Source organism: Macrobrachium nipponense, chromosome 1, assembly GCF_015104395.2.
Source record: "Macrobrachium nipponense isolate FS-2020 chromosome 1, ASM1510439v2, whole genome shotgun sequence".
Lineage (NCBI taxonomy): Eukaryota > Metazoa > Arthropoda > Malacostraca > Decapoda > Palaemonidae > Macrobrachium > Macrobrachium nipponense.
The window spans coordinates 59,307,211-59,319,297 of NC_087200.1; the positions used below are offsets into that span (position 1 = coordinate 59,307,211).

At 40.8% G+C, this 12,087-nt stretch overlaps 1 protein-coding gene across 8 annotated transcripts in view; it reads right to left on the bottom strand.

Moving 5' to 3' along the window:
* Nucleotides 1–12,087, bottom strand: part of LOC135219333 (zinc finger protein DPF3-like) — a 345,538-nt gene that overhangs the window by 298,208 nt on the left and 35,243 nt on the right. For all 8 annotated transcript variants that reach the window (XM_064256007.1, XM_064256003.1, XM_064256006.1 and 5 more), the window contains exon 3: nt 7,110–7,246. In XM_064256007.1, coding sequence (XP_064112077.1) covers nt 7,110–7,246 — 137 coding nt within the window. The remainder of the gene's footprint in view (nt 1–7,109; nt 7,247–12,087) is intronic.

The following is a 12,087-nucleotide window of genomic DNA, read 5'->3' on the forward strand; positions in this document are numbered from 1 at the left end:
GGTTAAGTCTCTGATTGTAGGGGGAATATACGGTGAACCATTTGATCCCTTATGAGAGAGATGTAACCAACCCCTCACGACCGAGAACCGGATGGTACTGAATTGGCTTACAATTACAGCCGTCTCGTTCACTGCCTGGCTGCATTTCATTCTGAGTTGCCAGTTACTCCCTTCAATAAGATATAATAAAATTATTCTCGAGCCTAAGAAAAGCTCTCAATAATGCAAATTTAAGCCAAATTACAACCTTTGTTAAATACCGAAGCTGAGTAGGTATTGTCGTAACAAACCTTTTAAGCGAAGTCCTTACTAGGAAAATCTTGTAAGGATATAGATAATTCAGTAGCGAACCAGAAAGGCAACTACGGTATGCGTATATGACTTGTCATTCAGTAGTCGTATACACTAAGTCTTCTACTACATTCTTTCCTCTCCGACATGCAGAGAGAGAATGGAAATCTTACTCTCTTCGTTCTTTTCGTCAATAAACCCGAATGAGTATTAGTCGAAAGAGATCGCAAATGACAACCGAGGATCGAAGAGAATCTCTCCAGCTTTTATTATCTTGGAGATAAGTCCGTATTTTACGCCTTTCTTATCTGGAAGAGCCTCTAATCAATGAATGAGAGCTCGTATGAATCTTGTTCAACTTCCAAACGATTGCCCCTCTTTCTGTAAATGGTTGGTTGCATTATTTTTTAGAAGGAGGATGATTTTAATATCCTCTTACTAATACTGAACTAATTCTTACAATTCTGCTCTATCTTCCATTCCTCAAGTTGGGAGAGATTGAGCAACCGGAGGAGAGCGCTTCCTTTCAAAAGGTGAAGGGTTTTTTTTTTTTTTTTTTTTTTTTTTTTTTTTTTTTTTTTTGTGTTTTTTTTTTTTTTTTTTTTTTTTTTTTTTTTTTTAGCAGTACCGACTCTAACCTGACAAGGGCTACGGCAGCCTGTGCTACATCTTGAGTCCCTGCCAGGAAAAAACCGAACTTGTTCTTGCCTTTATTGCATTAAGACTATCCTGACAAGGGCGACGGCCGCCGTGCGACAACTCCCGTCCCTAGCAGGAGAAGCCTCGAATATCTTTCACCTTTCGCCCGGAGGACTCTTGGCGGTTGTCAGGCTCTTCTTGTAGGAGAAAGTGCCTAGCGCTAAGCAGGAGTATCTTGCCTAGAATACTCCTGGCGCCTGGGAGGAGTATCGCGATCGGAATACTCCTCGTGCTCGGAATACTCCTGGCGCCTGGCAGGAGTATCGCGCTCCGAATACTCCTGGCGCCTGGGAGGAGTATCGTGCTCGGAATACTCCTGGCACCTGGCAGAAGTATCGCTTTCCTAGGAGGAGTATCGTGATCAGAATACTCCTGGCGCCTGGTAGGAGTATCACGTTCCGAATACTCCTGGCGCCTGGGAGGAGTATCGGGCTCGGAATACTCCTGACGCCTGGCAGAAGTATCGTTTTCCTAGGAGGAGTATCGTGATCGGAATACTCCTGGCGCCTGGTAGGAGTATCACGTTCCGAATACTCCTGGCGCCTGGGAGGAGTATCGTGCTCGGAATACTCCTGGTGCCTGGCAGGAGTATCGCGTTCCGAATACTCCTGGCGCCTGGGAGGAGTATCGTGATCGGAACACTCCTGGCACCTGGCAGGAGTATCGCGTTCCGAATACTCCTGGCGCCTAGGAGGAGTATCGTGATCAGAATACTCCTGGATCCTAGCAGACGTATCGCGCTTGGAAAGTTTTTCTTGTGCGGAAGGTTCCGCGCTCGGAATGTTCCGCTTATCCGAAAAAGATTCCTCCGGTTTTGGAAAAAGACAGCCTGAAACGATCTTGCTGGAAAGTTCCGTACGCTGGTCTGATTGTGCGGATCCGAGTGATTGTCTTTCCGCTAGGAAAAGTTCTGCACTAATTCTCTTGTTCAAGAGCCTGAAGCATTGTCTGGTAACGTTCTGGAAGGTTTCCGCTTGTGCGGAAGGTTCCAGTGATTGTCAAATTCGCTTATGTGAAATGTTCTGCATTTGTTTGAAAAATATTCCTTCTTGGAAAATTCCAAGAGCCTGGAAGGCGATTTGAATCTGGAATCTTCCGCCTTCTGGAAGGTTCCGCTTGTGCGGAAGGTTCCGATCCTCTTGTACATTTGTTCTTGCTTAGAATTCGACAATACTTCCATTTTCGACATAGCCCTCCCTTTCTCTGAATGAGAAGGACTTCCTTTCCGATGAAGATCCTGGTTCATAGAGCTTCAGGTGCTTTGCGCCTATATTCAGGCCCTTCAGGTGCTTTGCGCCTTGTTTCAGACACTTTAGGCGCATTGAGCCTCGTTACCGGAGCTTCATGCCCGAGGAGCTAGAAGCTTAAAAGTTATATATATATATGTGTAATCACTAAACGAGATCCATATAATTCATTCGATCAACAAATATTCTTTAATATCTAATTCGCTCTAATCAGAATAGATATATTTTCATATACACGTACCGATGAGGAATTTATTGAAATAACTATTTCAAACCCCCATGGGATAGAGCCCCCCCCGCCCCCCCCCCGTCCCATAGCTGTACGGGGGGCGAACCCGGATAGGGCAATGGCCTCTACCACAACTGTTATCGAATGATGTCTTCCTTTCTCCATCTCTTCTGAGGTTCCGATAGCCAGACGAGATTATCTTGCATCTTCATTAATCTACGCCGTTGAATGTTTCTTCTCCTTATTCATCAAGACGATAATAATAAGGGGAACACATTGAATTAGGATGCGTTTCCAATGGCTATCCCTGGCAGTCTGGGACGTCCTACAGAACCTGCCGAGGGGACGCCTGATCGGTGGGGATTCTCCATAACCTCAGTAAGGCTTTCGACATTCCTTCTCCTCTGGGCCTGTGAGCTTGGAAGAGGTCTAGACCTGGGAGCGAGACAGAGCCAATCAGACGCACCCTCTATTGCAATGGGGAACACTATAATCACTTTTTACCTTATAATAGCTCGTATCTTGAGCTACATTCCTTTATCTTCAAAGTGCAAATGAATTTGTAGTTTCTGTGAAGTAAGAAGGTGATGAGGAAACAACACTACTAGTACTGTTAATATTCTAACTGCTCGTCAGAACGAGAGCTATTAAAGCTTCTAAAGAAAGCATATCTAGTTCTATGTTTTTCTGACTTCCTCAAATAGGAAGTTACCTTATTTTCCTCAATCAAACTCCAACATTTATTACACTTTATCAATGAATAAATATTTATATTTCCCTTTCTTGCAAACTATGTAATTGTCCACCGAAAACTTCGGTAGTTACACATCCTCTATTCTTCGAAAACTTCGAAGTTAATTCATTAAAAGTTATTAAAAAGTTATTAAAAAGCGTATGCTGAACCACAGATCCAGTACTTCCCAGTAAAAGTCGGCCCGCCCAGAAGATCGATGGCGATGAAACACGAAAATCAATCAGGAGGGAAAGTAAATATATGTTTACATTCCCAGCGACAGAGAGAATCTGATTAGAAAACGGGAATGGTTCCTAGTCCTGCCACCCAAGGGCAGGTCGGTAGATCACCTGACCTACCTGTAGAGTGTGCCGCGAAATTCGAATTTCTGTCGGGGGCGACGGAGTCGATAGCTATGTATATATCTGACAGGTAAGTTGAATGTATGAAAATAAGTTTCTGGTTAGATTACAACAAAAATTTTGAGGTTATGATGATTTTCGACACTTTTTATGTCGTATTTTTCGATGTTTTTTAGTGACGCCTCATATGTGGAACTAGTTCCGAGCGAATGAATACATACTAGCTTGCGGTGCGCAAAGTTTACATATAACAGTCCAAAGCACAAATAATGAAAAAAATCATTGCTTGTTTCCAGTAATAATAACAAAACGAAGTTTCTGGTTAGATTACAACGCAAATTCCAAGTATCCAAAGAGAGACATTATCCAGTAATTTGATCAGAGAGAGAGAGAGAGAGAGAGAGAGAGAGAGAGAGAGAGAGAGAGAGAGAGAGAGAGAGAGAGAGAGAGGAGGCATCTTCCGATGCTCCGAGTTAAGACAGAGAAGTGTTCGTTTCATTAAACGGACTCTGACTCATGCCATTAAATGTTTGTGGATACTAATAATATAAGCCTATTTAAAAGATACGTTTACTTAATTAGTCTATATGATATGTAAATAGTAATCAAACTGTTCTTGTAGCCCTCAAGATTTGGCAAAATCGAAGTATCCAAAGAGAGACATTATCCAGTAACTGGAACCTTGACATACGATTTAATTTGTTCCGTTACCATCGTCGTATATCAAAACAGTTGTATCTCAAAGCATTTTTTCCCATTAAAAATAATGTAATATGTATTAATCCGTTCTAGCGCTATGAAAACCACCACCTAAACACAGCTAAATACATATAATATACACAATTTATACACAAATAAACGAGTAATAACCACACAATGATAAAATAACATAGCAATGTGATAAATGATCATAAATGTTAATAAAATCAATAAAAAAAAAAAAAAGGAATTTTTACTTACCACAACGAAAGATGACGTGAGGCCAGCAGGGGGTAGGAGGTAGGGAAGGGTGGCAGGGAACGATTTGTTCTCTTTTTATTTACGTATGTACGCTAACTAACTACGTAATAAACACAAATGAAATAAACATTGCTAAACTAATTTTTATTTATTTTTTAATCAGTTCGTAGTTAGAAATAATGGTGATGCCTTTCTGGAAGGTTTTTGTTTTTTTTTTTTTTTTTTTTTTTTTTTTTTTTTTTTTTTTTTTTTTTTTTTTTTTTTTTTTTTTTTTATAGCTTCCTTCTGCTTGATGATCGTGGATATTGTAGAAGGATTTCGACCATACTCGTTTGCCAAATCGACGATACGAACGCCACGTTCATGCTTTGCTATAATTTTCATGTTTTGCTTCCATCGAAATCATTTTCTTGGGTTTTTTCTTATCACCTGCTTTGTCTTTAGCTTTGAGACCCATGGTTAATAATAAAATAGACAAAATAACACGAAAAATAGGCGCAAATACAACCAACTAAAACAACGACGTGTTAACATGTAGCACCAAACAACAGACTGAACGCCATTATCGGTCGCCTATACAACTAAAAACTCATCGCAAAATCGTATCTCAAATATTCGTTGTATATCAAAGCTTATATTTTCGCAAATTTTCTGTTGTATCTCAAAACATTCGTATATTAGGGCAATCGTATGTCAAGGTTCCAGTGTAATTTGATCAGAGAGAGAGAGAGAGAGAGAGAGAGAGAGAGAGAGAGAGAGAGAGAGAGAGAGACGCCTTGGCAAACAATGGTCTCGGGGATTGACGTAATGTTTATTTTCTGAAACAGATAGGACAGAGAAGTGTTCGTTTCATTAAACGGCCTTTGACTCATGGCAGGAAAGTTTTGTTGATACTAATATATAAGCCTATTTAAAGATACGTTTACTTTAATTAGTCTATATGATACGTAAATAGTAATCAGCTGTTCTTGTAGCCCTCAAAATTTGGCAAAATCACTCCACGTAGTACATAAAACTTCAAGAATGTAATGTCACCAGAGGATTACAATAGTTTTTACCTTCAAGAACCAGCATTCTTTTATGAAAATAACTCAAGGTTGTACATAAAACTACAGGAAACTACATGTAGTGTAACCAAAGGATTACAAGTAAGGTTTTTATAACTTTTGTTATTTAGTTTAAGACATATTTCCAAGCGTCGTTCCGGCTTACGACGATTTTCGGCTTACGACGCGTCTCAAGAACGGAACCCCCGTCGTAGCCCAGGGACTGCCTGTATATATATATATATATATATATATATATATATATATATATATATATATATATATATATATATATATATATATATCTATATATATATATATATATATATATATATATATATATATACTATATATATATATATATATATATAAAATCTGTTCCGAAGCGGCCTTCGTAACCTGATTTTTTTTTTATTTAGAACTACGTTTTACATGTAAATTGCCTAATTCGTTCCAAGCCCTACAAAAACACCACAGTAAATTTTATAATAAAGCTAAATTGACCAATAAACAATGAAATACAACAATTTGGACCATTCAATACTTAACCTAACCGTTACTGTACCTGTAAATAAAGTGTATTAGTGTACAGGGTACAAGAAATACTGTGTGTACATGTACTACATACGTACGTAGTAAAATGTGGAACCTTACCTTTCGAGTGAGGCGATGTCTGAAAGTGGCGACAGAGGGAGAGGACAAACGGCAGAAAACATGAACATATAACTTCATGAAACACATTAAAATATGGCAGAAAACATTAACACTAAACTTTACGAAACACATTAACAAATGGCAGATAACATTGACACTTCTCGATTATCTCCATCTTCATCTCCATAGAAAACATCCTCTTCTTTCCATGAACTTCAGCAACATTGCAACATTCTTGGGACCCATGGCTAATAACGTAAGTCATCAAGTTCACACACAACACGATAAAGTAACTTACAGTGCAACGAAAGCAAAATCAATAACATGAATTTACGATAACAAACGAAATATATGTGAACGAACGAATTCCAGGTGTTTACGATAACACTGCCGCAAAAAATGGTCAAGGAACGTCTTTACATAGAGGCATGATGGGACAGATACTGACCAATAGGAGAGCAGGATCTTACGCCGGTGCCTAGCAGCAGGAACCAATGGGATAGTGGGAGGATGGTGGTGAGTCTACTGAGTTGGCAGCGCGCCAGTTTTAAAATTGTTCTCGCCGGCCCGGGAAAATCTCGGACTTTACCCTTTCGCAACCTGAATTATTTTCGTACACAGAAGCAAAAAAATCTTTGTCTGCTTTTGTAACCTGAATTTTTTGTACGTAGGGACTTTCATATGTAGAGGCTCCACTGTAATTAGTTTGGTTAAGTCATCAGCAACAAAGTATTTACTAAAACTCTTCAATTACAAATAAACAAAGGAAGGTAACTAAAACAGATTTTGGTTCATTTGTTCAAGTAAATACTTCTCATCAAATCATTTCACTTACATCAAATAGTAAAAGATTAAAATGGAAAAAAGGCTGTTAGCCACAAAACTTACCTCGTGTGAAATTGCCATATATGAACGTTTTCTTCTGCACCATCTTTGAGATGGGTAAACATAGAGCTGACCTTCTACCGTCCCAGGCATACGATGCCGAGCGCTCATGTATAGCTTGCATGGGTTCTGAGCAATTCCTGTGGAAGAAAAAAAGAAATCCTTTCAAAATATTATAATTCGGCCAAAACAGATCACTGCTTAATTTAATACACTTCTTTCACACTGCAACAAATTAATTAACAATTTATATAGCAATTGCAATTATAGAAGGCATAAAAATAAAATTCATCAGCAATAGTAGACTGCAGTATAACAAAAAATATATTTTCACAAAATCTTTCCCTGAACAAAATGACAAATTTTCTAAGATGGATCCAGCTAGGAGCTAGAAATTATCCTATTGTTAAGACCAAAGGTTTGTTCGCGTATGAACAAATGCGAACCACTTTTTTTTCCTTTTTTTTTTTTTTTTTTTTGCTCAAGCTGACTCATACAAATTTAAAGACAAGTGTCATAAATTTTGAACTCCTAAAATATGATATTGTTATGATACAATAAAGTTTGTTCATACTTACCTGGCAGATATATATATATAGCTGTATTCTCCGAAGTCCGACAGAATTTCAAAACTCCCGGCAAACGCAGTGGTCGGCCAGGTGGTTAGTACCCATTCCCGCCGCTGGGAGGCGGGTGTCAGGAACCATTCCCATTTTCTATTCAGATTTTTTAATGTCACTGTCCCCGAGGGGAGGTTGGGCGGGTGCTTGATTATATATATCTGCCAGGTAAGTATGAACAAACTTTATTTGTATCATAACAATATCATTTTGTTCATGACACTTACCTGTCAGATTATATATAGCTGATTCCCACCATTGGAGGTGGGGAGGGACAGAATAAAAGGATTTTGGGATCATTTCACATGCAGATGATAGACATCTTGGTTCCTTACCTGTTGCGTAGCTGACTTCGTGATTACTGTCACCCGAAGTCTGCTTTTGCTTTACTAGTCTCTCCAGCAAGGACATGACCTGTATAGCTGGTGAGATCTAGATAGATGATCTGACAATGGGGGCGTGACCACAATGTGTCTAGACCATATTGACCATACTTTAATGGGCAGCGAAGCAAAGAAAAAACCACCACCTGACCTAGCTAGCAAAGTTAGTCCCAAAACTTTAAGGCTAAAATAAAGGGAAGTCCGCCTCTAGCGGTCGACCCTACAACCAAAAAACCAACCACCATAAAATAAAAGCACACCTATCCATTTCTAAAGGATAGGATTCGTGCCGCTTCCCGTACCCAAAACTGAATCTGCTGATATGTATGGTCCAAGCGAAAAGCACTTCTCATAAGTCACTTTCACATCCCTGAGGTAGTGTGAAGCGAACACAGAGTTGCTTCGCCAAAATGTGGTGCTCACAATATCGCTGAGCGCCATATTCTTCTGAAATGCCATCGAAGTTGCGACAGCTCTAACTTCATGAGCATTGACTTTCAGAATTTTCAGATCACTATCTGGGCAGGACGAATGGGCCTCCCTGATGGTGCTTCTCAAGAAGAACGCTAAGGCGCTTCTTAGACATAGATAAATCAGGTCTTTTCACAGAACACCAAAGATTGTCCGATTGACCTCTAATTTGTTTTGTTCTATCCAGATAGAATTTTAGAGCTCTGACAGGACACAGGACTCTTTCTGGCTCTCGACCAACGATCCCTGCTAATCCCTTGATATCAAAGTTCTTAGGCCAGGATTGGAAGGATTTGTCGTTTTTAGCTAAAAAGGAAGGACTCAAGGAACAGACTGCATTGTGTCCCCTAAATCCAACATTTTTGCTAATTGCTGAATCTCACTCACCCTCTTCGCAGTGGCTAGGGTGGTTAGAAAGAGGGCCTTCTTCATTAAATCTTTCAGCGAAGCCTCGTGCAAAGGTTCAAAGGGACTCGCCATTAAAGATTTTAGAACTATTTCCCAAATTCCACGAAGGTGTCTTAAACCTGTGGAACCTTTGATGTTTCGAAGGATCTCAGAAGACCGTGAAGATCCCTATCATTCGTCAAATCTAGGCCTCTATGACGCAAGACTGTTGACAGCATACTCTTGTATCCTCTAATTGTTGATACTGCAAGCTTGTCCACATTCCTTAGATGGAACAGGAAATCGGCAATTTGGCTCACAGAGGTCTTGGAGGAGGAAATGCCCTCTTTCCTACACCATCTTCTAAAAACAGCCACTTAGACTGGTAGACAGATTGAGAGGAAGCTCTTCTCGCGGTGGCGATAGCTTTTGCCACCGCTCCTGAAAACCCTCTCGCTCTTGCCAGTTTCTTGATAGTCTGAATGCAGTCAGACTCAGAGCGAACGGGTTTTGGTGATATCACTCGAAGTGGGACTGTTTGAGAAGATTGGTTCTTACTGGTAGGATTCTTGGGAAGTCCACTAGTAGGGACATGACCTCTGTGAACCAATCGCTTGCTGGCCAGAATGGTGCGACCAGTGTCATCCTTGTTCCTTCCGACGCTGCTAACTTCCTTGTTATTCTTCTCCCAGAAGTTTGAACGGGGGAAAGGCGTATACATCCATCCCCGTCCAGTCCCAAACAAAAGCATTGCGTCTACTGCTACTGCTTCCGGGTCGATGATCGGAGAACAGTAAAGAGGCAGTCTCTTCTTCGTTTTGTTTCGAAGTCGCGAAGAGGTCCTACTATTGGTCGTCCCCATAGTTTCCATAACTGTTGGCAAACTTCTATGTGCAGAGTCCATTCTGTTGAAATATGATATTGTCATGTTACAACTAAAGTTTTAATACATACTTACCTGACAGATATATACTTATCTATAGACTCTGTCGTCTCCGACAGAATTTTCAAATTTCTGGGTGGCAGGACTAGGAACCATTCCCTTTTTCTTTTTAATCAGAATTCTTCTCTTCCACCTGTCTCCTGCGGGGAGGCTGGGTGGGCCAATTAATCGTTATATATCTGTCAGGTAAGTATGTATAAACTTTATTGTAACATGACAATATCATTTTTATACATTCAACTTCCTGCCAGTATATACTTAGCTGATTAGCACCATTGGTGGTGGGTAAAGAGACAGCTAACTACTGAAATAGACAGGTAAACAACATATGTTGTAGGTATTAATAAACCTTGGTTCCTACCTTATTAGGCTGAAGACTTCGCGGCTACTGCCTTGGAGTCTGCTTAGCCTCAAGAGCCTCAGCGAGATATTGATCTATGGCTAAGAGTTCTTGTGGGTCTGCCAATGGGGTCTTATCCTCTTACTCGGCAGAGCCTAAAGGCCTTTGTCATTGGGTGCTATTCACTAACATGACAATACACCTTGTTCAAGGAGCACAACACCGATCCCGATCACCTGATCCTAACATCCATGTTAGTTCTAAGATTGCAAGGAGTTATCCCCGAACTCCTTACAAACAACCAAACTCGAAACATAATTACACTTTCATTTTTACAAAATATACAAAAAAAAATTTTTACTCCCCGACTAGCCATACATACCCTTGATCCCCTACCAGCAATGCTCCCGTGCGACATTCAGTGAGCTTGCTAATAGAAAACCAAGCACATAATCTGACAAGTGGGTTTGTACGATAAAACACAATATTAAGGATCAGTCTTTGCTCCAAGACCCAGCACTGTATCTGCTGATACAAATGGACCTAGAGAGAAGCATTCTCATAGGTCACTCTCACATCCTTCAGATAATGAGATGCAAACACTGAATTGCACCTCCAATACGTAGTCTCAATGATATTTTAAGAGACATATTCTTTTGGAACGCCAAGGATGTTGCTACTGCTCTCACCTCATGGGTCTTGACCTTTAGAAGACCGAAGGATTCCTCCGAGCAGTTCTTGTGAGCGTCCGTAATTACGCTTCTCACAAAGAAAGCTAAGGCGTTCTTGGACATGAGTCTTTTGGGGTTCTTCACCGCACACCAAAGACCTTGTTGACAAGCTCCCATCTGTCTCTTCCTCTCTAAATAAAAAATTTAAGAGCTCTCACTGGACAGAGAGACCTCTCTATCTCTCTGCTACGAGGTTAGATAGACCTTTTACTTCAAAGCTTCTGGGCCAAGGTTTTGACGGGTTTTCGTTCTTCGCCAGAAACATTGTCTGGAACGAACAGATGGCAGCATCTCCTTTGAACCCCACTGTGGAATCTAGAGCGTGCAATTCGCTCGTCCTCTTGGCTGTAGCGAGAAACAACAGGAAATAAGCATTTCCTAGTGACGTCGCGGAAGGAAGCCAGATGTAAAGGCTCGAATTTATCCGATGAAAGGAATTTCAGGACCACGTCCAGATTCCAACTAGGTGTTCTAGGAGTTGCTGCTTTTGAAGTTTCAAAGGATCTAATTAGATCGTGTAGATCTTTGTTGTCTGCAATATCTAGCCCTCGATTTCTAAATACTGAAGACAGCATGCTTCTGTATCCCTTTATTGTTGAGACAGAAAGGTGTGATCTCTCTCAGAAAGAGGAGGAAATCGCAATATCACTATAGAGGTACTGGAGGAGGACAGCTTCTGACTCTTACACCACCATCCTAAAGACTTCCCACTTCGATTGGTATACTCTTCTCGTCGAAGCTCTGCGGGCTCTAGTGATAGAGGGCCCGCAGCCTTGCGAGAAAAGCCCCTGCTCTGACAAGTCTTTCGATAGTCGAAAGGCAGTCAGAGCGAGACCTGGGAGGTTGTGATGAAACCTCTCGAAGTGGGGTTGTCTGAGTAGATCTGGTCTGTTTGGAAGAGATCTGGGGAAGTCCACTATCCACTCCAGTTACCTCCGTGAACCATTCCTGGGCTGGCCAAAATGGGGTGCTATTAGTGTCAACTTCGTGTTCTTTGACGCTACAAACTTCCTGAGCACTTCCCCCAGGATCTTGAACGGGGGAAACGCGTAAGCGTCCACACCCGACCAATCCAGGAGAAACGCGTCTATTGCGAAGGCTCTCGG